At 40.3% G+C, this 27,012-nt stretch overlaps 1 protein-coding gene across 6 annotated transcripts in view; it reads left to right on the top strand.

Moving 5' to 3' along the window:
• MPPED2 (metallophosphoesterase domain containing 2) overlaps positions 1 to 27,012 on the top strand; it is a 171,348-nt gene that overhangs the window by 59,643 nt on the left and 84,693 nt on the right. For all 6 annotated transcript variants that reach the window (XR_003517687.1, XM_027581563.1, XM_027581567.1 and 3 more), the window contains exon 4: positions 23,730 to 23,955. Coding sequence is in view for 5 of the 6 variants with exons in the window: in XM_027581563.1 (XP_027437364.1) it covers positions 23,730 to 23,955 (226 nt within the window). In the remaining variant the exon portion in view is untranslated. The remainder of the gene's footprint in view (positions 1 to 23,729; positions 23,956 to 27,012) is intronic.

Genomic DNA, 27,012 nt, shown 5'->3' with positions numbered 1-27,012 from the left:
GTTCTTCCTCCAGTGAGGGCAAGCTCCATGAGGGTCTGCAGTTTTCTTGTTTTCCACTATATTTTCTATACCTACAACACTTACTGACACGTAGGAGCTTCTCAGAACATGTGCATTAGTGAACAGAGAGATGAATGAAAGCAGTCTCCGTGAGAGCTGCAGACATGTCTCTCTTGCTCCCTGTCACTGATAGGGTTGCGAGCACAGCGCTGGGTGCGTAGCAAGCACTCAATAAATTTTGGCTGAATAACTGAATATTTGTTCTCGTTGATCCTGCCAGTCTTGTTCCTTTCTTCTGTGAGCTCTTGTCCATTCTTTAAGGCCCAATTCAAAGTTACTTCTGTTCTGAAACTGGCCCTGCCTTCCCAGGGAATCAGTCCCTTCTTCCCTCTCACACTGTCTTCAGACCATCAGCACACATCACTTTTAGGACTTCTGGTCTCCTCTTTCGATTATGAACCCCTGAGCATTCACTCCAGTGGAATATTTAGCAAATAAGGACTTCTTAAGAAATGTTTGGTTTTCTTTACATCACAGTTGTACTTCCATGAACAAAATGCGTTGCTTCCCTGACCTTCAGCCACCTCTTCTCTGCAACACAGAAGATACGAAGAGCCTGTTAGATGTTAGAGATGATCGTTTCATTAACATCACAACCCTCACTGTCTTAAAGTGCAGCCTCTGAATGCATTTCCAGACCCCGGCACAGGTTTCTGGATAGGGACAGTCCTCCTTAGACCAAAGTGGCCCTCCGTATGGCTTTGAACTTGCTGATACTTCATAGATCACTTGCATTTTAGCTATCCTACCTCCTCCCAGCCTGCCTGCATATTGTTTCCTGGAATCTTTTTTCCAGCTGTCCCCTGGGTTTTCAAATGTCATTTTCCTGGCCCTTCAAAGGGCATGGAGCGTCCGTTGTGCTTCTAAGAAGTCTGTCGCTGCACGCGCTAATTCTTGACGTTTCCCCAGCCCCCTTCCCCCTTTTGACTGATAAATTTTCATTATTGGTTTTGCGTGGAAGTCTTCAGGGTTCCACTCTGCCTGACCCCTGTGGTCACTTAGTGATTACATGAGCCAGCTGAGGTAATTTATTCACTTTGTTTTGGTGTGAACATGTCCCATGGGTCTTGTAACTGCAGTAATCACTTGACCCTAGTGACTGTTAAGTGCTTTAAACACAGTTATTTTAAATTTATAATTGTTTTCATTAAAAATCCCTTATAGTAACTTAACTGACCTTGCTGTCAACGTGGCATTATGTGCAGGGGGAAGAAATGAAAATATTATGATGCAAATAATATAGTACTCATCAGAGATAGGCAGCAAATCATTAACTCACCCTACACATGTTCCCTTGGAGCAAGGAAGATGAAAGAGAAGACGACATAATTATAGCATAGCCCACGTAATTCAGTACAGCCATTCCTGCACGTGGGGCAGGCCACTAGCCTAGGGAGCAGGAAGTGGAGTCCAAGGTGAAGTACCAGAAGGACCATTCATGTGTAGACAGCACTTCTCATACCAACGGGTAGCCCCAGTTGATTAATCATGTGTCAACTAAAATTTTTTACTTCTTATATTGAATTTAATTTCAAGTTTCAGAAAAGTTGGAGATACAATGAACTCAAAAAACTAGATTTGTTTGATTGAAGGCTGCTAGACTGCTGGGCAGAATGTGCTAAGTAATGAGATCAAGAGAGTCTTGATAACCTGGTATTAAAAACTTGCACACTCAGATTCTCTCTGTGTTTCTGGCATGGCTGAGTTAGTCCTTGTGGAAACCTGAAGGCACTTTCCAGAGCCGTGGGTTGAAGGAGTCCTTCAAAGACAGTTGGTTAGTAGGCATTCATATTTTAGCCTAAAATGGGGGTTCATTTTGAAACTCACAGATCTTACACTTGGTTTTGTTTTTGTTTATTCTTCTTCTTGTTTTTCTATTTTATTACTTAGGGAAGGAAATAAGAGGAGTCTTGCACTTTCACTTAGAAATGTTTCCATTTCTCCAAGTTGTTCCTGCTTAGGGCTACTATTTGTCCATAAGGTGCTTTTGTACCAAGTGTATAGAGGTGCCCCCTGGACCTGATGAGTACATGTTTGTTGAATGGCACACAGCTCCCACTCACCTCTTTGGCTGCTGCTGTTGTGCAGTTAACAACTTTTGCAACTGTATAAGGCAACCTTCAAGTAGTCTTCTATTTTGGTTTGCCTCCCAGATGAACATTGTTTGTTTTTTTTTTTGCTTTTTTTTTTATTACATATCTTTGATTAATGCTCTTATGCTAGTATTTACTTTTGTCACCTTGTGATCTTTTGATATTGTGATATATGCCACATTTTTATGTACATATTTTGAAATGGAATATATAGGGCATTTGATTTTAGTCCTCATAATAGTCTGTAAAACACACATAATTGTCAAAACATATATATAAAGTTCTTAATCAAAGTGTCTCTAATTTTGAAAATTAGAGGAGATTTTTTACAATGTTTCAAGAAAGAATCACATTGGGGAAAAATGACTTTTATTTTTTATTATACTGTCTGTATTTCCTAGCTCTCTCCACATCTGGAGTTTGTTTTAAAACCCTATTTGGTATATCCAAAATGAATAATTAAGCAGCTAACTATAACATGCATTATTGATCTACCAGATTTAGATGTTATTACAGCAAGTTTTGTGTGCATTATGAAACTGACACAAACTCCCCCCCCCCCAACTTGTTTCTTAAACTCTATTGAAATTTCAGGAACAGGAAGGAAACAGCACATTTTTTTTCTTCTTTCACGGTAAAGTTGTACAATTAAACTGTATTACCTCCCTTCTCCCTGCCACTTAGTTGAGTCTCATTTATCCTCTACATTGAATTCATTTCCTTTGTATGAAAATAAGGTTGGGAGGTAAACTCTCTTTCTGTTTTGAGGAGACTGAACTGCCCTGCGAGGACATCTTACTATAAACTAGACAACCTCTGAGCTTTGGTTTCTCTGTAAAATGTGGAAATTGAGGTTGTCTAGTTCTTCACTAAGTGACTCTAAATAATTTCATATCACAAAGCTGATTGCGATTGAGTGCCAGCAATGTGTCAAAGTCCTGTGCACTTAAGCCCTGACTTTGGAGTTGCTCATCGAACAAGGGCATAGGGCATAGTCTCAGTGGTGGTGGTTGTGAAGGATGCACAAGAGCTGCATGTAGTTAGTCCTACATAGGAAGCCATCATTTCTGACTTTCATGACTTAAGGAGAGCAAACTGATATTTTCACTTTCTTCTTTGCATAGTTTCACATTGTTCACTTTTATGACTCCTTTCTTCACAGAAAGCCTGGATTCAGAAAGCAATGGAACCCTAAAGCCAAAAAAAATGACTAGTATATGAATTGACAAATGAGTCTTTAAACTTGTATATTTAGCACTGTGGAAGTGAGGAAACTTGTGATTCTCCTATAAAAATAGGTAGAAACCATAAATACATGTGCGTCTGCATGTTTGTAGGACCTGTATAGTTTTTGCTTCTGCACGTTTTGTTCTTTGAGAAGGCCACGTGAGGGGTAGGGGTGGCGAAAGGCGTAAGGTCTACCTCCACATGTGTGCCTGTGCAGCCTGACTCTGGCAAGGGCCCCCCCTACCCAGCGTGCCAGAGACTGCTAAAGCAGGAAACCGTAACGATGATAATCATGTAGCCAGATATTTTTACTCTAACTTGAGGCACACAGTTGCGCATGTGGGGGCCGGTCTCCCGAGGTCTCGCTGGATCCCTTCCTTTGGATACGAACACCGTGGTTAGAGATCAACACTGCCTTTCTTGGGCAGATCACACATATAACTTATTGTCTTCATCTCACCTTTATCATCTTTATCACGTTTTCCGTTTTAGTCTATCAGCGAGGAAGAATGTAAAGATCCTTGCAAAACAATCTGAGTGCAGACTACTTCTAGATTTTCGTGATTCTTTTCCCCTCACTTTTTAAAGGGCTGTCCTTTACTCCTTGTACAACAGCAAATTTATATAGTGTTTTAACGCTCCTGCTTCATCATCTTAAGTAATATATAATTACAGGAGGTACTTCTGGTAAAAAGTACAGCTGACATAAACTAGTTGGAGGAAAATGCAGGTGGCTCTGGGACGCCACACATGGGAGTGGAAGCGCATGGGGTGTCCCCAGGGATAACTGTGACTGTCATTAGTCCATGCGCTGTAGGAAGCAGCCGGCGTGTGCCTCCGCGGGACTGGTGAATGTCAGTTAAATGACTGGGATTTCTAGAAAAATCTAAAACAGAACTATTAGTTTCTGGTAGTTCTTCTTTAGCTCATAATTTTCCATATACTACTCTATTAGTGCGTCCTGGATCTAAGTTTTTATTCTTACCAATGGCCTCTGCCTGCCTTGCAAAGATTAAAAAAAAAAAGTAGGTAGTTAGTGATAGGGAACATGACATTTTCACAACTCCGTGTTTATGGGTGTGTCTTTCGTTTTTATTTTGGTAAGCCAAAATGCTTTCACGGAGTAAGATTCCATAGTCTAAGGTATTGGGAACATAAGGGAGGATCTTACGTTTTAAGAAGGGTCGTGTCTCCTAGGAGTATTTTATATGTGGTTTCTAGTAACGTAAATTTGGGGAATTCCCTTTCCCTGGACGGGAGGAAGGAGGATCAGGAAACTTGTGCAGGCAGTGCTTGCTGTCCTCTCTTAAGTCTCTTCATTGGGGTTAGAAGGGTTGAACTTTTGGAACAAGCTCTTTCCCCTCACATTAGTATTCTCCCTCCATCACCTAGAGAGAGAGAGACACACACACACCAAATGAGTATGAACATAGCCCAGACAGGCTCATCCTTCAGTGGGGTTACTCCTACCTCTGAACTTAGATAGTTCAGAGTTTCTGCAATCTGCCTTCTTCATCAAATACACAGTGTTCTGCACATCCTTTTATAACACTTCACAAAGCTCCTCAACATTATTGGTTTTAAAAATCTCTTTCATTGTATATGTCTGTGTTCAAATCTATCCTTTTTAAAAAATGTGTGCTTGTGAATATTAGGATAATATGTCCAGGGTTCACAATACTGTTTGGGTATACCCTGGTGTGAAATATAGATGCACACCAACTAACAATAGCTATAAAAATGAAATCTTGCACAAGCCGTGCCCTGCCTTCCCAGTCAGCAAGAACAATGATTTTGGTGTTAAAAGGAAGCTTTATCACTGGGGAGGTGTGCGTGGGGGGCTCTCAGCTCAAGAAGTGGGGGGGGAAGTGCTGCAAATTTTAGTATAATGCATAATGTTGAAAGAAATTTTATCCCATCATAAAGATTAGTAGGCTGTGTAATTCAATTTAAAATTGGTCGGCATGTCCTGACTATTATAAAGCCTTTCTTTTTTTTTTTTTTTTGTTTTATCGCCATTCCATTATTTTAGGTCATATACCAATATAGAATGGAGCATACAGCCAAACCATACAAAGTCTCCCTCTGTGGTTCCACCCATTGGAGAAATTGTTGGTGAACACAAGAGATTATCTTAAAATGAGTTAAGAAAATGCTTGCTCAATTGAATGCTTCCTTGTTTTCTTTCTTGCCTTTTTTTTTTTTAAACATAAAATGAATTTCTCTGGGCAAGCAACCATTGAGAGTGAAATCTTTTTAAAAGCATTTGCTGGACACAGGGCTTGGTTCTCAAAACTCCAGCGTTAGCACTTATCTGCAGTATCATGGGCATTACTGTGCCATTGAAAACCAAGATGCAGTAGCTTATGTTAATGCAAGACTGACAGACCCACATCTGATGGCAATTACCCATACTGGGGGGTTAATAAATGTTCTCAGAATTACTGTCTTTATTTTCTTTATTACAAGAAAAATGGGCAGTTTTCTAAGCTGTGCCTCCTGCTTCTTAGGAGCTCCAGTCTTGGTGACTTGCTAATTAACTGTTTTGGTTCCAGTGTTTCACGGGCTCTGCTGGGTTTAATATTCCTGTTGGGGAAATGCTAGATCCTTTGGCCAAAGTCGTAGAAAAAAACTAAATTAAATTCAGTAAACATTTATCCAAGTGCTCTTCACGACCAAGAGATGAGAGGAGCTGTAGAAATAATAATAGCAAGATTTGGGTGCACCAGAAAAGTGGCTGGGAAGTGAAGGCATAATATTTTCACTTTTTTTTTGACCTATTAGTAAGAGGGCTAATTTTTATTTGTGTTCTTAAGGAGTTTCAGCCCTGAAGCACTTTGTTAAGAAGAATCTTCGTGCCACATCCAGACTCAGTGGGAAAGATGTTAGGATTGATTAGCAATGTCGGCCATGTTGTAGGATGGGCAGGCCCCTGGTTTGGTGTCATTCATCTTTGGTCATATTCATGCTCTCTGACTGTGGTAGACAGAAAATTGCCATGGTGAAGTGTATGCCTGCTTTATTTTAACTCTTAATGGCCAATCCAGACTTTCAGGTATCTCTATTGGCAAGTTCCCGAAATGACTCTGACCTTGGTTTGGTGGGATTTTTAAGTTTCCTTCACATCGTAGGCTGTTTCATGTCTTGTGGAGGTTCTTGGCCTATCTGTGGGGCAAGTTGGGGTCAGTATGTGAATCAGGAAGTCAGGAAGACACATGCAACTGCTGTGCCCTGTAGGATTTAGGAAGCAAATTAACTTTGGTTTATGATTCTAACCTATACAGGATCAAGGTTATCTAACCCTTCCAAGGGGAATTAACTTTTGAAGCTTTTTGCCTACTTATTTGAAAAGGAGTTAATAGATCCACTCAGTTTATCCTGGTAGGTCCCGCAAATCTTGAGCAGCTCGGTTTTCCCTAGTTCAAGTTCGTGTCTTCTCAAACAGACTGCTTATCGAATGTCCCAGGTGGATAGTTAAAAACTGAGATTCTTGAAATCTAGCTTAGACCTATGGAATCCGATTTTCTACTGGTGGATCTAAATAGTTGGAGCTTTAATGAGCCCTTCTGTGTGTGAATTCCAGTTCACCACCACTCTTCTTACTTAGGACAGTATCAGTTGTCAAATTCAGGGGTATTATTCTACAGGCTCTCATCACCCTTAACAATAGGCCATTCTTTTCCACTGTGACTTCTGTGTATTTCAGTTACTTCATCTGTGAAAGGGGATAATCGTCCTTACTTCGTATGTTTCATGCAAGGATTAAGTAGGTTAATGTATATATAGTTTTTTAGGACTGTGCCCAACAGAGGGTAAGTGTTGTTTGTATTGGTTCTTGGCCTCATAATTATCCTCATCTTTTGATTTGTTTACAGGGACTCTGCATATCTGTGCCAATCGCAAATCAGGATCTCTTACCAGACTATATTGTAAGGAGGAGAAGAAGGTATACAAATAGCAGTGTTGGGGAGAAACACTATTAATTAGGCATGTGGAAGTATAAACATAGTGAGTTAAATCAGGAGGCTTTTGGCTGCAAGAAACAAAATAGCTTCAACAGCAAGGGACTTATTATCCCATATAACAAGAAGGCTGGGAGTAAAGCATTTTTCAGGATCTGGTAATTCAGGGGCCTGAATTCTTGCAGCATTCCTTTCTCCTGTTCTCATATGTTATTAGCCTTGCCACAAAGGTTGGAGAGTGACTGTTGAAGTGCCAGGCAGAGCATGAAGGCGTAGCATGAAGTTCAGTGGGAAGAGGGCCTGTTCCTTCTTTGTCCAGGTGGTGACCGTTTCCCAGAAGCCCTTCAGCAGACTGCGCCTCCTGTCTCATTGACTAGGACTGGGAGACGTGCACCTCTTTAAACCAGTCACTGGCAAGGGGAATAAAATTACCAATTAGTCAAGAGCAGTTCACCTGGGTCTAAGAATAGGCCTACTTTTCTTGAGCACATGGCTTCTCTGGGGGTGGGGGTGGGAGTGGAGAGGAGGGGGATGAATACATGAACAGAGAGTATGCACACATTTGGTCCAATCTGGTACATTTTTTACTTCCTGCATAGTTGTTTCAACACGGGACCCTTACTATGTTTGTCTTACTAAGGCACGAAGTTGAATAAACACATTTTAGATTTTCAATCACAAGAGTAGGTTTTGAAAAAATATTCTTTAGTTAGTTTTTAGCTAATCAGTAATAGAGGATGGCAGTATTTGAGTGTTCTCATGAAAATTGAGATCTTTAGAGGAACCGTGTGTTTGATATACTGTTCTAAACATTTCGTGTGTGTGTGTGTGTGCGCACGCGTGCTCACACACGCACAGACGTGCTTCATACCTCCTTACATTATGTTGCACATGATTAGGAAAGTCTGTTTCTTAACTGATTATTGATAAAGCTCTGGGCAGACTGAAAATGTTGACTCATCCCCCTCAAAGACCCCTTCCTTGATTGCCGTATCTCGGTAGATGTCCTCTTTTACTCTCTTTCATAGCACCTGCTAATTCCCTGCCTAGCACTTACCATAACCTAAGTAGTATTAGTAGATATTTACTTCTTTATTGTCTGTTGCTCCCAGCTGAGTATAAGCTCCATAAGGGGCTCCATAAGAGACCCTTTTCTGTTTTGTGCATCATTATATTCCTAGCTCATACCAAGCATACTGACTGTCATACTCAGCAATCCGGTGGAATAGTGTGACCATAGTATAAAGACTGTGATCATTCCATGGGCATTCTCAAATCTCATCCCGACTTTTGAGAGGGTCAGGGATTTAATGAGATTTAATGGGATCTTAGAGGATTTCTTTTCCTCAAGGCTGCTGGATTAGGAAATTAGGTTGAGACCTGACTTTGCAAGAATTTTGAAATCAGCTTTTTAAATGAGCTAAAAGGGAAAGGAAACTACAAAGTGGGTGAACCTGAGGATGTGCAGTTGAAATGCCACATGACGGAATTAAAAAGTAAGAACAGTTTAACCCAAAGAATTGAAATTTGGCCAGACCTTCCTACTAAGAAATTAACTTTACAGGTTTTAGATGGGTTTGAGTAGAAGTGGTTGGTGTTCTCAGTTGTAGAGAATTATGTTAGGACCTGCAAAAAGACCTTCTTTTCCTGCTAGTGTATCTGACATTCAGTTTCTGGCTAAAACACTTCAAAGAGTTCATTTTTTAAAAAAATTAATAAAAATAGTCTTTTTCAAAAAAAGTTTCACCTCCACTTTCAGCATTTAAGAATCAGTGATACTGGTTTTACCTCCCACTCTGAGAATAATCTTAGTGAAAAATGCTAGTATTTCAGAGACATGCAGAAATGATTACATGGTTGAGAGGAGCCTCTGTATTATAAGAAGATAGCAGTCTAGAAAATCTTTTGCTCAAAACTTTGAGAAACCACCTTGGTATTTGATATGAGAAAGGGGTACCATATTGGTTGAGAGTAAGCAAATCAGATTTTTAGCTTCTGGTGGAAAAAAATAAGTAAAAATTGGATGCTAGCCTCATGGAAGATCTTTACCGCTGGTTTCAGCAAAGGTGCCTCAGTCATAGTGTCAGAAACAGAAGAAAAATTTGGAAGGACATTGGCTGGGTCCAGGGAAATCATTTTTATTGTCTTAAGTTATTCTCTGATTTAAACTCACAGTTAAAATAACTAAACACATGCCTTCCCTGGGTCAAATGAAAGAATATGGTCTTAAACTATAATAGTAGAGGTTTAAAAAAGAACAAGAAAGATTATTCTGACAGTGAACTCTGAGCAGTTCTGTGTATCTCTGAGATATGAAGAAATTAGTCGCCATATGCCCAGAGGGTTATTGGATGGTACTTGCGGGTAGTGGCAGGTTGATTTTAGGAGTCCGGATTCATGATTGTAGGCACTGTCTTCAGAAACGCCTCTCAGTTTCCCTGAACCTAGATTTCCTGATCTGTAAAGCAAATCATTGAGACTATCTCTGACTCCGTAATTGTATGATATGGTAGAAAGGGAAAACATGGGTCAGCAAGATGGGGAATTCTACCTTGGGTGACCTTGGAGGAGTCATTTAGCCTTGCTGGGTCTTAGGTTCCCATTCCAGAGAAGGAATGATTCTGATCTCCGGGGACTCTTCTAGGATAGAATTTCAGTGAGCCTGGAATTAGAGGAGAAAAGGTCAGGAGCACCCTACTGCCTCTTGATTTTTCTGTAGGAAGCAAAGGGAAAAAGCTGGCCCTGCAAGTATGTTAGTGTGGATTCTTTCATGTGACCCAGTGACTTGGGGTCCTGAGAAGATGCATGCACATGTCCTGTCTGGCCCAGGCAGTAGGCTCATTTGTAAAGAGTGGCCTCGGGAAAACCAGCTGTCAAAACAGCAGTGATTTGCCTGAGAGGCCTACGGGTAAGAACTTTCAGATGAAGGGATACAGTGAAGAAGAAATACAGACACCTTCCTCAAATAATGAATGGCTGTTCCATTAACTCCAGTATTGATTATCTCCTCTGAGCTACCCAATCCTGGGAACAAAGGTTGGAAAAATCTTTAAATGAGTAAGGTTAACCATGCAACAGTAGTAACTCCCTTCCGTTTTGAAATCGAAACACGTTATTTGTATGATGTGTATAGTTCATTCTTTCATTTATTCATCCATTTATTTGTTCACTCATTCAACAAAACTGAGTCCTTACTATGTGCAGGCCAATCTCTTTGCCTTCCCCAACAACGACAACCAAGTTTCCTTATAAAAGAGTTTTAAAATTAGACTTAGCTTCTCAGTTGCAAATGAATAGTATACTTCGTGACGTATTCAACTGGTGCCGTCCGAGGATAAAAGATAAATAGGATTTGTCACACTTTGAAGCCATCCAGAATCCAAAATTGAGGTACTAACTACTCATATCCACATGATTCTTAGCCAGGATAAAATCATTCTTCATTCACTCACTCTTTTGTTTGATAAATAATTATTGAAGTCTGCTGAGAATGCAAAGATGAGTAAAATATAGTCAATCCTCCTGAGGTCCATGGTCAAGTGGGAGAATGAGTCCTGTGGACACATTCTCATTCTCTGAGCTGCAAGCACTTGGCAAGCTCAGAGCCCAGTGTATGAGTGGAGGAGTGGCTGAAGCGGCCAGGTGACAGAGTTACACACACCACACAGGGAGTTTGGCCTCTGGTCTATAGACAATAGTAGGGAGTCTGGGAGGATTTTCAAGTGGGTGAATGTGTAAGCATATAGAAGGAATATATGATTGGATTTGTATTCTGATAAGATCACCTCAGCTTTAGTATGTAGGATGGATTATGCAAAGCCTTCCTTATAGAAAGATGTATTAGTTTCTTAGGGGTGCTATAACAAAATACCACATGCTGGGGGCCTTAAACAACAAAATTTATTTTCTGTCTGTTCTGTCAGTTCCTAGTAGTCCAAGATCAAGGTGTCAGTAGGTTTGGAGGCTGGTAGATGGCCAACTTCTTGCTGTGGCTTTTCATGTGGGAGCACATTTCTGGTCCATATTTTTTTTTCTTCTTCTTTAAAGATTTTATTTATTTGTCAGAGAGAGAGAGAGCAAAGCAGGGTGAGCAGCAGGCAAAGGGAGAAGCAGGCTCTCCTCTGAGCAGGGACCCCAGTGCGGGACTTGATCCCATGATCCTGGGATCATGACGTGAGCCGAAGGCAGATGCTTAACCAACTGAGCATCTCTATTCTTTTCTTCTTATAAGAAGAGCAATCAGATCAGATTAAGGCCCATCCTTATGGCCTCATTTCAGTTTATTCACCTTTTTAGAGGCCCTATCTTCAAGTACAGTCACATGCTTGAGGTACTGAGAGTGAGGGTTTCATCATATGGATTTTGGGGGTACAATTCAGCTCATAAAAGATGCAGACCTAAAGGGAGGGGAAATCCATACCTTGTCAGAGGGGCTGGGTGTGTATGATATGGGGAGAGAAATGGACATGTACTTTTAATGGAAAATTTAAGGCTAAAGCGGTGTGTGTTTACCTGACTTCAAATATTCAGAACATTTGACCACCTCTGCTCTTTTTTCATTTTATTGTCTTGCTGGGAACAGTGTTCAGCAGATGAGTGTGCTCCAACTGTGCCATGATTACCTGGACTCCTTTACATATTTATTTGAATTATTTAAGGAGAGCTGTAAAGAACACCATATGCCATAAGAACACTATGGGAAAACATGGACTTAGGAAGACCAGTGTCAATTTGTCTTGAACTGTAGATTTAAGATATTGAGGGCTAGATCTCTGGAAACTAGAAAACCATGATGTCTTATTTCACTCAGATTGCTATAACAAAGTACCACAGACTGGGTGGCTTATACACAACAGAAATTTATTTCTCACAGTTTGGAAGGCTAAAAAGTCTAAGACCAAGGCACCAGCACAGTCTTTTGGTGAGAGCGCCCTCCTGCTGTTTCTTCACATGGTGGAAGGAGCTAGAGAGTTCTGGAGGGTCTCATTTATAAGGGCACTAATCCCATTCGTGGGGGCTCCACCCTTCATGACCAGGCACCTGCCAAAGGTCCCACTTCCAAATACCATCACAATGGGGATTAGGATTTCAATGTATGAATTTTGAGGGGACATAAACATTCAGACCCATGACATATGGGAAAGGAATAAAAATGGGAAAGGGAAATAGACCTCCAACTCCACTTCCTGGAGCCTTGGACCTCCAAGGGCCATAATAGACTTTCCAAAAATGGTTTCTTCCTAAAGAATTATACTACTTTGTAGTATTTCATCCCAGAGGGGAGGCTTGTGGCATGAGGCTGCAAAACTATACCTAAGGAAAGAGATCAGAGATTTTTGGAACTGGTGTTTCAAGGAAACCAAACCTTATCACTGGGAGACTTCATGATTTCATAACCCCCAGAAAATCTACTTTGTAGCTCCTGATTATCTGGAATTCTTATTAATAGGAAATTTTGCCAGTTTGGTGGGGGGAAGCAGAAACGGAAGAGGAAATGAACGTGGTCTCCATTTCCTCCATCTCATCACTGTCACTCTTGATAAAAATAACCTTCTCTGAGAGATTTCTTTTAAAATTTTACCCTTGAAATGTTTCATTAAAACTTTGAATTATAAGTTAGGAAAAATCAATTTTATTGGATCCTAAATTTTGCTTTGTGCAGCATCCTGTCCAGATTGCAAATTATTAAAATTGACATAGGATGTGTGTGCAAGGTAATATCCCCTTTCCTGGGCTCTTCTCTAAATTTCAAGATATTCTGTAGAGTGGATTAGATTATCCAGTGAGTAGGGACTCTGAAAAGAAAATAGAATTGTGTATTGATGCCTTCAGAAATATTATTTGATGGCAATAAAATATTCTCTGAAATTCCCTTCAGAGGGGAGAAAATGGAGTTTGTTTGCAGTAATTGCATTTTCTAGCATTTGCTCTTATACTTTCCAATATAAGCCAATTGGAACCTGTGATTTGGTTTTGCTTATTGGTAAAAGTACCATGTAAATTGATCTGTGATGCATTTAAAGAAGATGCTTTTGAAAGTTTGGAAATTGAGATGGCTTTTTCTTATTAGATTTCGAGAGTATTAGGGTTCATTTCTATATTTTAGTCTAATGTAATATTAGCCAAATATGTTCTTTTTCAATTTAGTTTTAATCAAGTTCTAGAAGACCATTTTCATCTAGCCCCAGTGGTGCTGTTAAGGCAGAGATTTTATTTCCACTGTCAACCCTCTGTTCTGGCTTCTGTGGACTGGCCCCCTGGAATCACTGCACACTGAAATCCTGCATGCATCTGCCCAAACATTATTTTAGCAAGCAAAAATAATAGTATTTATTAGAAAAAAAGATTTTTTTATTACTATTTGAAGGGTTAAGGTGGAGAGGGAATCCAAAATTCTCTAAAAGTATTCTTTCTTTTAAAGAATATGGTCTTTATGCCAGTGTTATTTTTATTTAATTTGATTTTTATGATATTTAATGTCTGAAAATGTAAACATAGGATTGCATCAAATTTTAAAAGATGGCATTATTATACTCTTCAGTATAATAATTGCCACTCATTTTATAATTCATGCTGGAAAGAGCACCTTTTCTCAGTTGCTTTTTAAAGACTTTGTGGGGGAAAAAACAATATTCTTCACCTCACCATAGATTTTGTCAGTCAACACTACTAGTTTATTAAAGATATTTGTGGAATACTCTTTTAAGGTGGTAAGAAGTTAGAGATGGGCCCCTTATCCTGAATGAGGTTACAATGCACAACAGAAGACAGGGTAAAAATTATGATGATAATAATAATTGTCATTTATCTGTCAGGTTTGTGTTAGGTCCTTTCCTGATCTCACTCGGTCTGCACATCCACTCTGTCGTGTAGGTTGTATGATTATCCTCATTTTTTTCTGATGAGTAATATGGAGGTGAAAGAGCATGTTTTAAGTTTGAGTTTTTTGAGTTTCAGAGATAAAGTAAGTGCCAGAACCAGAAACTTGGTCCCAGATCTGTCTGACTCCACAGCCCATGATCTTTCCATCACGCTGTATATCCCTACATTCCAGTACGTTTGAATGAAACGTGCACCAGCTGTTTTAGATGAGATTGACAGTGCCTTGACCAGTTTTTCTGGTGACTGTCCAGTGGAACCCTGATTTGGATCCAGTTTTCTGAAGCTTGAGGAAGTAGATGAAAGGGTCTTTAAGGAGATATTCTGAGTGTTCCCCTGAAATTTGTTGTATGGGGTGTAAATCTTTCTCAACAAGCCAAGGCCTGCATTTGTCAGTGAGAGATTGGACAGAATATAGTGAAGAAGCTACCTGTGGCTCTAGTTGTCCAGCCAGATGGTAATACTCGAGTATAATTGGAGCTGGATTTCAGTGGACAGCTCACTGCCACATCTTCATACGTAGAATGTGCCATGTTGGTCTGGGTGGCAACTTAGAGATACTCAGTTGGGAAACAAAGAAGATATCGTCATTTGTTTTTACTACCTTATAGTGGTCTTCTAACTTGTATGAGTGTGAATGAGTGTGTGTGCCTGAATATGCGTTTAAATCACAAGAAGTTATGTTGGATTAAGGTTATGGTTGAGACAGGAAACACATGCAAACAAGTTGCTGCTGAGCCACAATCAAATCTCTGAGCTGTTTTTATGTCTTTCGTCATTATGGGTACTAACAACCTGCTCCCTTGTGGTTTATACTTCTCAGTGCCATATACTGATGACCGTTCAGGTACAGAAGGGGTCTGCTTTCCTGGGCGGGGGATAGACTTTTGTCTCCTTTGTATGGATTAAGGCTTACAGCATCTTTGGTACTTTGGGATTCTTTTTATGGAGGAGGCTGAAGAAGAGGAGGAGGGAGCGTTTCAGCTGTGGCTTCTTGCGCTAGCCCTAATTCCTGCAGTTGGACCTGGGCTTTCACTCAGCATTCCTTTCATTCTCCTGGGTTTCCGGCTCAACCCTGACATTATTGTAATATAGTTTTCTGTGTTTAATATTTCTTAGACTTGGTTTCCCATTGCAAGCATGGAAGAAACCCTAATGCATGAGTTTCAGAGGAGAAGGTAGCAGTCTGAACCTGCTGTGTGGCTCCATCAGCAAGTGTGAGTATTAACGTTAGAGCTGTCAGGACTTGTGAAAATTAATGGAGCCTGACGGGGGACAGACTGAGGTCAGAGACGGAGCTTACCCTGACTGAATGTTTCTGGTGGCTTTGCAGCCCAGGCAAGTGAGTGCAAACTGTGGAGCCGAGAGGGATTGCCGGAGGTCCGTTGATTCATTTAACAAGTAGGCCGTGGGCACCAATTAAATACCAAGCATTTTTCTAGATGCTGGGGGAACAGTGGGGAAAAGTGGGCTCTGCCCGCTTGTAGCTGACAGTCTTCTCCCTGCCTCCAGGCTCAACTTAGCCCTGCACAGCTATCAGCCCCCATAATCCAGGGAAGGAATGTCTATGACACTGTCCTTAGTCCATCCCAGAGCCTCATAGTTCTTCCATCCTCCTAGCCACTGGTATTATTATTTATTTCTTTCATCCTCCTGCAAAATTTTCTGCTTGAACAGTTTTCAAACCCAAGTTACTCTTAGTTCTCAGTGGAATAGAGACTTCAAGAGTTTGAACATTTTCCCTCTCCGCGGGAGTCATGATATTAAAAATACAATAATAATTTTAAACAGAAAAAAATTGCTGCCTTTTATCCACCTTGTGGGTATAACAGGGTCCTTTTATAACACTGGCATTAGGGAGCAGTGTTTCAAAACAGGCCCCTGGCACTGCCCCCACGCAGGTTGAAGGTTTCAGAAATGTGATTGAATTGTAATGTATCTCTTTTGTTTAGAAACAGTCCCATGATAATAGGTCTGGCTATATATCTGTTTTATTCTTTTTTAATTTCATAAATTAGTTTTTTTTCCCTAGCATACTGGCAAGGGAAAGTAGGCCTGAAGCTTGTGCCTTGTGAGTTTGATTTTCCTGGGTATCTGGAAGCTACAGCCAGGTTCTCCTCTTTTCTCATCATCTCTGTGTTTTCTTCTTGCTGCATAATAAACTTTATTTAATATGAGAGTTCTGCTACACATTTTTGGTTTCTTTATATATTTTCAAAGCCTATAATTTAAGGGTATAGAGGGGAGTAGGCCTAGAGATTGGAGATCTTGAAATTTGTCACCTTTATATACCTAGGTTTTCTCTTACCCACGATACCTGGCAAGCCGTGTTTGCTTTGGGATGCTCTCCTTCACAAAAAACTGCTGTTGTACTCTGGGTTTTTGTTTCCCTCAGTTTTAGCAGAAATAAATAGGAGATAGCAGTCAGTTAGCCTTGCTCATCAGATCCCTGATAAAAAATGGGGCATGGGAAAGCAGTATTTGGCATTTGCCTCAACCTAATGGCCATTTTGGTTACCCCCGTTTCCCATACTCACCATTCACGAGGAATGGAGAATATGGGGCAGGGGTCATCTTTTTGCAGGTGGTAGACAGATTTCCCAAGAAAAGTGACTATTCTGGAATTGACTTTGGATTTTGATTTGACTGGAACTTAAATTTTCTAGAGGAATATATCCTATAATTATTTGTGGCAGAAAAATAGGTCACAGTTGTATGATACTTAATTTTGAGGGACATTAACTTTTTTGGGGGGGCAAGCTAGCAAGGAATCTTGTTTGGCCAAAGCAGTTCTTATATATGTTTATTTTTAAATGGTGATACACATGGGTGCTGGTCCTCACCACCCTCTATTACTTCTACCTAGTCCAATTCACATTTTTTATTTACTTCTCTAGTCCCTGTAGGCATTTGGGTTTATTATCTTGGACTACTATTCCCCTGTCAAAGTCTCATTTTAGTTCTTATAATATAGCCAACATGTTTTTAAATTCTGGGACCCTGCATAAAGTTGGGCACAGGAGCTTTTTTCCTTCTCCTTCCCAAGGCCATGACCTTCCCTTCCTTGGGTAGGCTCCCAAATTCTTCTGAGAGTGGGTGGGTAAGAAATTACACCCACAGCTGCAGTAGCATTTGGGGAATGCCTTAGTTGAGCCAGAATGTGTGTTGTCATAGTGTGAAGGTGAAACTGCTTCATGACCCCTGGAGGAGAAATCCATCACGTAGCCAGTTCTGTTTTGTGATACAAACAGAAAGGGCCACTGCTGCCTAGATCTAGGGAAAAGGATCGCCATAGATGGACGAATGGTCTGAGGAGGAGTTACATAAGAGGTAGGTCTTGAGCCAAACTTCATAAGAGTCTTAAAAATTTGGGATCACCTGAAAGAAAACTAGCGTGGGGGACAGAAGAGCTATTCTTGTCCCACTTGTACCTCCAACGTGGCCCATGATTTAGCTTAGCAAGTGGCAGCCCCTCTCTGGCACTCCGTTTTTTTCATCAGGAAAATGGAATTGGATAAACCAGAGGTTTTTCGGTTGAATATTTTTAAGCCAGGGCTAAGTCTTCACACGACATCTTTCCCCAAATTGTAAAGGAAAGGAAAGCAGTGCGGCTGTGGTGAACAAGGGAACGGGTCTCTCGCCTCTGCCCTTGTCTCTTTCCTCACGTGGCCCTGCTCCAGCCCTGGGGAGGCTCACAGAACGCAGCTTTCAAATCACCAGATGAGGCTATCTCTGAAGATCCTGCTGGGGTCATGTGTTGTGATTCATGGGAGCTGCTTTAAGTCACACACTAAATGTCCAGAGTTTGGTACAGAAGGGAAGCTGACCTTCACACAATTCACTGTTTGTCTGCTTTAAAGTTGTTGTGGATTTATCAGACATGTGCATAACTGAAGATCTGAAACTTTTCTAGACGTTCTATTCCTCTCTAATTACTCATAGAAGAGTATATGAGTATATAGAGATCGTATATAGTATCTGATTCTAGGAGGGTATTAGGGATATTCTAGGTGAGTAGTCCCTCTGGAGAGATGTTATCGGTCATGGTTTATTCCATTCATTTGTGAGTGAGAGGCAGTCAGTAAATACTAGAAATGATGCCTAACTGGGTAACAGAAGGAGGAAAGGAGTGATATGTTCAGGAGACACATTTTGCAAGGTTAGAATCATCTTGACAGAAGCAATCGGTGTGCAGGTTGAAGGCCTCTTAGGCCCACCCACCATGCCATGTAGATCCAGATGCCTTCGTGACCCTAATAATACTTTTGTTGACTGGAAGGACACATTAGACCACGCCAGCCCCTGCCTCTGAAAAATCAAAGTTCTCTTTTCCATCTCAGATGTTTTTCCTTGGAAGCAGTGACCTTGAGCCACTGTGACCAGAGAGTGATCCAATTTGTGGATCAACGAATATTTTCTTGAATGGCACCTGGGAAGGGTAATCATTATAACAACCATTACATCACACCTAGTATCTGTTGAGTCATCCTGACGTGTTAGAAACTGTGCAAGTTCTTTACATGCAGCATCTTGTTTAATGTGTACCAAACCTTGGCGGGGGGGTGATAGTATTTTCCCCCATTTAGATTTGGAGGAAAAAGCCAGTTAAAAAATGGTTTGTTAGAGATTTTTCTGGCTAGGCTGAATTTGGGGGCAGAGAATGGGACACTTCTGGAGGCGTAAACTGGGTAAATTCTGAGTGTCTCTGGAGGACAATGTGACAGCGGTTAAACTTTGTCATATCCCAAGATGACAAGCTCAGGTTCTGTAATTCTCCTATGAAAGCTCCTGGCAAATATTGCAGAAGTTCGTTCATTCTTCCACTTATTCAGCAAATAGTACTCATGTGCCTGCCATTTGGAAGGTATGGAACCGGGTACTTTGGGTCAAATACGAAGCCACAAGCCATGATCCATACCTTCAAGGATTTCACAGTGCAGGGGGGAGACAAGTCACATGCAAAAAGCAAAACTAAGAAAAATGGAGTAAAAAAAATAATTAAAATGCACTGATTGTTTAGTCCATACCGTGCATGTGCTTTAGAAACTTTATCTCATTTTATCTTGAGCACAGGTTATGAGATGGGTGCAGTTACTATCCTCATTTTGCTAGCACACTTGAGAGAACATAAGGACTCTGTCCAGGGTCATGCAGCCAATGTGTGGTGAAGCCTGCAGCAGAGTTCCTGCCCTTAACCTTGTGCTGCCTCCATCGTTTAAATTGTAGTAGTTTAAAATTGAATCACAGAGAATAGAAGGATGAGACATACTGTAAGGAAATATTAACTGATATCCATAGAAGTAAAGATGAAGAGGGAGAATGTAATGAGTCAATGAGAATGAGACAGGAGGCAAAGGGGGCTGAGGAAGAAGGTGAAGGAAAGGAAGTGCAACAGAGGGAGGAGGAGAACCGGGGAGCGCAACATCCAGTGTCAAGGGGGTAGAGACTTTGAGGGACAGGGATGTCACTGTGGTATGATCCATGGAGATGAGAAGTGAGAAAATGTCTGGGCTTTGGCTCTTAGTAAGTTATTATTGACATTCTGGGAAAGCTTTGGGAAGAGAATAGAAACACAAGCCAGATTGCATGGGGTAAGTTCTGAGTGACCACGTGTCTCTAAGTTACTAATTCTGATAACAGAGGGGACCATCGGGCAACACAAACGTGGTAAGTGGGCCAGGTGTGAGAAGTCATAGGGAGTGGAAAGGTCTGTGGCCAAATGGATGAAGGTCTACAGTATATTGACTGGTCTTCTGATTTTCCAAAAGTAGCTAGAAAATCAGAATTTTTTGCATGACATCTCCTGATTTCTAAATGTTAGTTCAATTTAAAAACAAGACAAAACACAAAACAGCACTGAGGGCCATTTGTAATACATCTGTGGCCTGTGTTTGGCCGACCAGCTGCAAGCTTCTGGAATCCTCTTTCCAAAAGTTTAGATGTGAAATGAAGAAGCATCTCAAAAATAAGCGTGGTTTAGGATTGTATGTGAGAAGTGTGTGTGTGTGTATGTGTGTGTCAGTGGCTGCTTGTTTTTGTTTTCTTGGGTTTGGTAAACAAAAACTCATTAAGAAGGAGGATTAAATAGAGAGAGAGAGACCCAAAATATCAAAATAGATGTCTGGAAAATTAAAGTGCCAGTGAAAGTGGGAAGAATGAGATCAGGAGGCCAGTTATTAGAAACATGAGAAGATGGGCTAATTTCCCACATTTCGTTCATTTACTTGCTATAGTCATCACTTTGCCATACTTGTGAATCGTCTGGTATTATTATTTGCTCGATAGTTTTCTTTAAATCATCTCCTATTTTATATGTAAAAATAGAAAAATGAAAGTAGAGATGAAAAACAGAAACCAAAAATGAAGCCATATATCGTTATTTGTACTGTCATATTGTATTTTTCCAAATATGCACTTTTTAAAACATACAGAACTATTTGACATTTTGTCAAAAGTTTATCTCCATTCCACTTAAAATAATCTTGTTTATCGCTCGTAGAACATATAGCATGGAATGCTTAGTTAGAGTTCTTTAGGTCATTCAAAGCAAGAATTTTTCCATGTTAGAATAACTGTATATAGTCTCGGGTTTTTTTATTCAGGGAGGTCGACTTCAATGGCCTGATCTGAATAAAATGGATCAAGGCAGGCACCTCTTTGTCTGACAATTTTTAAATGATGCTATATGAATACCAAGAAGTTTGGAGCTTGACTGCAGAGCTTTCCAAATTAATCTAACCTCAAAAAAAAATACCATCAAGTAACAAGATTTGTCAGCTGCCCTGCTTACACCTTTCATATAAAACAAAGGTTGGCAGATAATAAATGAAAGGTCAAGTTCAGAAAAAATTAACATATAAAAATTGTATATATAAAAATTACATATATATATAAATATATGTCAGACAGTGTCCTAATATAGGTAGCAGAGGATGGAAGTTGGAAACTACTACTGGAGTCTCAGAGATGAATTTGTTGGCAGTGTGTAAATATCACCACTGTTTCCTCCGCTCTCCATTTTGGTGGCTACTTCTTTATGCTGAGTCTCCAAAATTTGATTTAAAAGACACTGAAGAGACCTGTCTCCCTGAAGAAGACTTACTTTGCAGCAGTTTCACTTTTTCTAAAAAAAATGGCTCAGAGGGGGAAAATATACTTCCTTTGCCTTGTTTCTCAGTCTCACTCATGCCGTTCCTGAACCAAAACTCGAAAATGGAAAAAGCGAGAAGCTAAGCCCTCTTGCAAGAGCAGTGGCGCATAAAGAAAGGCTTACAGTGAGTCCATCATCATGAATGATTAAAACGGAACTGGGCAGCTGTAGCATGACTTGTACAAGTAGAGTTGCTCAAAGACTCATGCAGGTCGGACCTGCCTTGAGATTACTCTCAAGGAAAATGTGTCAGCCCATTCTGGCTTTGGGGGCACAGGTGACTCTGGGGGGTGCAGTATCAGGCCAAAGGAGGTCACAGAGTCATGATGTTAAAGTCGTGGGGCATCTCACAAATGTCCAGTGTGCGTGGTGTCGGGGATTTATGGCCTGTTAATACATCTCTCAACTATATTTTAAGTGTAGGGAATTGTGCAAAATATAATTCTATCCAAGTAGCTTGCAGCATACATCACACTCCTTATTGCCTTATGCTGGGGCACATTATAAACTTGCAAAAACATACATTTGAGAGGGGCTTCCTATTTTCTGTGAGCTCTTTAGCACAGCCTTACGCATAACTGAGGCCAAAAGCATGTCGAACAGCATTGTGCGCTAGTAGTCAAGGATATCCATTGACGTTTGGCTGCGATGCTTGTGGTTTCTGCTTTCTGCCGTGTTATTTTCTGACTGCTTTCATCTCTTTCTTAAGCCTCCCTATTAAACCATGTGTTATATATGCAATTTCATTACTGATAGAAACCTAAAAATTGAAAGCTAAAGAAAATAGCATTACAAAGCATATTCTGGTGATCTTAAAAATCATTTCAGGGGCGCCTGAGTGGCTCATTCAATTAAGCGTCCGACTCTTGATTTTGGCTCAGGTCATGATCTCAGGGTTGTGAGATCGAGCCCCGCATCGGGCTCCATGTTGAACACGTATCCTGCCTAAGATTCTCTATCCTTCTCCCTCTGCCCTTGCCCCTCAACCCCACTGGCGTTTGCTCTCTTTAAAAAAAAAAAAAAGTTTCAATATTAGCAAATATGTGTGCAGTGCGCTGCTGAGATTGAGGACTTCACAGCATAGTCTCTGTAGTTTGCATTGCTGAAGTCCAAATACCTATGGCAAAACTTGCCCCCACCCCCAAAATATAATTTTCCTCCCCACTAAGCTTCATTAATTAAATCATTGACTCTGGCTTGCTGGTAAGGACCAATTCCTACAACAAGTGTATCCAATTTCCTGCTAGTGGTAACTTTCATTCTTCCTGGAATAGCAGGAAACATTAATTTTGCATTGGACCCAGGAGCCTCAGGAAGCTGGAATTATAGGACCACTGCCCCGCCCTTTTCTCCCCTAAAATAAAATGAAATAAAATGAGCAGCAGCTCTGCAGTGAGGCTTGAGGGATGGGTAATGACAAAGAAGAGAAAAGGGCATTAATTTCAGGATGGGGACAGCTGCCCGGCACTATCTCCCTTTGGATTTTGCTTCTTATAGCATCACGGTGAGTTATTAATATGTATGATCCGTACTTTATTCAAACATTATAAATCTATGCAGAAGTCTGGTGTTTGGGTTTTCCTTTATAGCTTTCATTCTTCTTCCCAGAATTATCTCATTTTGATCGGGAAACTTTTGCATAAAAAGCACACACCGAGAACTCACATTTCCATACCATAAATATTAAAAGGGGGTTAAGCTTTACAGTTTCTTCTCCCATCCCAATGGGAGGAAAGTTAGCCTTCTAATCAGGGGGCTATTATTAATGTTCTTTTTATTCACAAACCACAAGGTAAATTTTAACTTACAATATGAAATTTTACTCTGTAGTTCCTTTCCTTTATGTACATTGTGAAATGCTTGGCTATGCCATGTCTTTTGTATGATATTACTGCAAATATACTTTTGAAGGATATACTACAAATCAAGCAGTCCTTTGAGTTGTTAAGAACAGTTGGTTGGCTTAATTTTTGAGGACCAAACCAAGTCCAGACCTTTTTGTAAGGATCGTGATTAAAGTGCTTTTCACTGGATAATTATAAAGTATGATTCATCACAGTGTAGATTCATCACAGTAAATCTCTAGCATGCAGAAGAGGGAAATGGAACTAGAAAGCTGAATGTCTTCTTAGTAGCTTTTAAGCTTCTTAGCAGCTTCCTCTCTCCTGTTTATTGTCATTTTTTTTTTTTTTTTGCTAGCATAAAGGCGTAGTCATAAATTTTGGTTCCCATGGAAATAGAAAGGAATGCGTGAGCTATTTCATTCGGGTGTACTGTCTGCTAATCACACAGTCTCGGCTGTTGTACTTCGTGATGGGAAATGAACGTGCTAATTGGTACTCTTTTTTCTTATTTCAGGAAACCTGCCATATGAATATAAAATAGTGATTGCTGGGAATCATGAACTGACATTTGATAAGGAATTCATGGCAGACCTTGTTAAACAGGACTACTACCGTTTCCCCTCTGTGTCCAAATTGAAACCAGAGGACTTTGACAACGTTCAGTCCCTCCTGACAAACAGTATTTACTTACAAGACTCGGAGGTAACAGTGAAGGGATTCAGGATATACGGGGCACCTTGGTAAGTGCTCATTGGAACAATCTTCCCCTTCGTGTTTTTAGTTCAGCACTAAGAAATCATGATGCAAACATAGGTGCTTTCAATGGCAAGGATAAGGGTGGAAAGAAAGCTTATGGCTGTATTTCCAACACAACACAGATTCTAGCACTGCTGGAAAGAACGGTGCTTGTTGCTTTCACCGTGGTGCTTTCACCGTGGTGCAGATTTCCTTAGGCAAGATCAATGGAAGTAGGGCTTTGGTAGATATACATATGTTTATGTGACTGGGGCTATGTGTGTGTCTGTGGGACATAGAAGGATTTGGGGGAAGGTCACCGTGTTACCCTTCACGTGGATTCAGCTACTCTGAACATGCCATCAGCCTTAGGTAACTCATTTCCTTCTCATTTTACATTGGAAACACTTGTATCTTGCTTAGGTTAGGGTTTCTCAAATCTTGCTACACATCAGAATCACCTGACCAACTCTGAAGAAGTACAGATTTTTGAAGCCATACCCCCAGAGACTCTGACTCTCCTTCCTGAGGTAGAGCCTAGCAATTTGTATTTTTAAAGCTCCCCAGACGAGACTGACGTACACTCAGTTTGAAATTTACAGGTTGAGGCTCAGTGCTGAGAATTCTAGCACTGAGCTCTAGAAAACTTGAAACAGGTTTGTATTCTTTGGGACCAGACAGGAAGCATTTGATCTTGTCTCTCTCATTTGTCACTTGTATGCTTTTGAAGAAGTTAATTCATAGAGGATGAGCCTCAGTTTCTGCATCTCTAAGACAGTGGAGATAATACTTACTTTAGAGGATTATTATGAGGATTAAATTAGGTGACGTTTTGTAATGGATGTGGAAGAGTGCCTTGTGGTTTGCTTAGGGTAATGATCATTTTCTGGCCTCAGTACTGCTCCTAAGTATTTATGTGAACTTGAGCAAGTCACTTAACCTCCAAACCAGTTTCTTTGTCTTTAAAATGGGAGTTTTAGACTAGAAGATCAATATCAGAGGAGCCTTGGATTTTTATTTATTTATCTACTTTTTTGAGAGCTCTGTGAGTATATAGAGCAGAAGAACTAACCTTTACTCACCCAGCCTGGAGAAGTACCCCAGCCCTGTGCTAGGATTTACGGATAAGCCTGGAAGAGGACAAAGAGCGTGAATTCAGATTGGCCATCTCACTCGACAGTTTCGTTTGTTCTCTGTAGAGTAGAAAGTTGAGGTTATTTTCTCAACAGTTGATCATTTTTTTTTCTAGCCTTACTAGTTGGGATCCAGAAGGACTGATGAGTGAATACAGGAAGTATATTTCATTTTAAAATCAACCCAACAATGACTGTGAACTCTTACTTGAGTACCTACTATATGCCAGGCATTGTTCTAAGCCTTTTTATCTTTTATCTCATTTTCCTTAAAATGCCTTTAAGAAATGGACACTGTTGTGATTCTGATTTTGCAGGTGAAAGAAACTCAGGCACAGAAAGGTTAAGTAAGTGCTCAGAGATTGCCCAGACTCTGAGTGGCAGCATCCTGGTTTTGAGTCTGACTACGGGGTGCACCATATGACTGAGATGGTGGTGGTAGTGGTGTGGTAATTGGGGGTTATAATCTGCAGTGGTGATGTCCAGCTTTACTAATGTACATCAGTGAATGTTTTTTATACACAAGGTGGTAAAGGGCAAGAGAACAAACAGTAGAAATAGGCCCTATCCAAGTGTAATCTGAAAACTGGTTTCAGGGTAACGCCCTATGTCAGTATTAGCATTTCTGAGCCAAGGGCCAGAGAGGGAGCTTTTCCATCCTCACAGCTCTCTTCCTAATGACTATGCAGGAGGTGAGGAAGGACCTCTGATTGGCAGAGAAGCTCTGCGTGGAGTTAAGATCATTTTTTTAATACCCGAAGATGATTTTTGAAGACTTTCAAAGGCACGGAACACGGAAAGCCATTCCTGAACAAGCCAGACTTTCAGAGATCTCCGGATTGATAGTTGCTGAAATGATGATAGGAAACAAACTTCTTCCATTATCCGAGCAGATTCAAATCTGTATAGGATAAGGTTTAGCTACACCAGCTGATGGCTGTGATGAATGAGGGAGTGATTTTGGATCCAGAGGCAGATCTTGCAGCATCTCAAATTTAAAAAATAAATAAATAAAATAAAAATTTTAAAAATTAAAAAAAAAACACACAAAACACATAGTAATTCAAATATGTGATGTGATGAGGCATAATCCGTCTTTGATGGCAGATATATGTGATGTGATGGGGCGTGAAGACTTCAGACAATGTTTATGTCTGAGCAGAATTGATGTCATTCAGAAATTGTTTATTTTAATAGGATGGTTTAATCAAGAAGGTAAGCAGGGTGAGTCTTCTGAAATGTTATCCTAAAGTTGTCTTTACACATAACATGTGATTTCCAGAAAGTTTAAACTATTTCCTGCCTAGCACTTCTTTACAATAAGGGAGATCTTTAAATGGAATTTGTGTCACCCATAGGAATTGCTGTACTTTGTCTTTTGACTAAGAATACAGAGGTTGATGAAAAGCAAATTTCAGTTTCAATATATATTTTGGAGGTATAGTAATTCGGATCTCACTGTGAAGATATTTTGTTAAAATTAATAAAATAAGATGAAAACAGAGGAGGAGGCAAACCATAAAGGACCTGTTAACTCTAGGAAACAAACAGAGCGTTGCTGGAGAGGAAGGCGGGGGATGGGGTAATTGGGTGATGGGCATTAAGGAGGGCACCTGATGTAATGAGCACGGGGTGTTATATACAACTGATGAATCACCAAACTCTACCCCTGAAACTAATAATACAGTATATGTTAACTAAATTGAATTTAAATTAAAAAATTTAAAAAAAAATTAATATTCCCAGAACTGCTGATAATCTGAACATTGATTTGGGAATGCCCGTGCTAGCCTTTCTGTGCAGAGAGCACAGATTTTCCTAGCTCTCCCATTTATTCAGCCCTTGGGTGGGTTTCTAAAACATCTCCCTGTCTCTGTTTTCTCATCTTTAAAGTGGGAGGTAGCAGCATTACTTCTTCCATGTGGTTGC

The sequence above is a fragment of the Zalophus californianus genome, chromosome 11, assembly GCF_009762305.2.
Source record: "Zalophus californianus isolate mZalCal1 chromosome 11, mZalCal1.pri.v2, whole genome shotgun sequence".
Taxonomy (NCBI): Eukaryota; Metazoa; Chordata; class Mammalia; order Carnivora; family Otariidae; genus Zalophus; species Zalophus californianus.
This window is presented reverse-complemented; position numbering and strand designations above follow the sequence as displayed.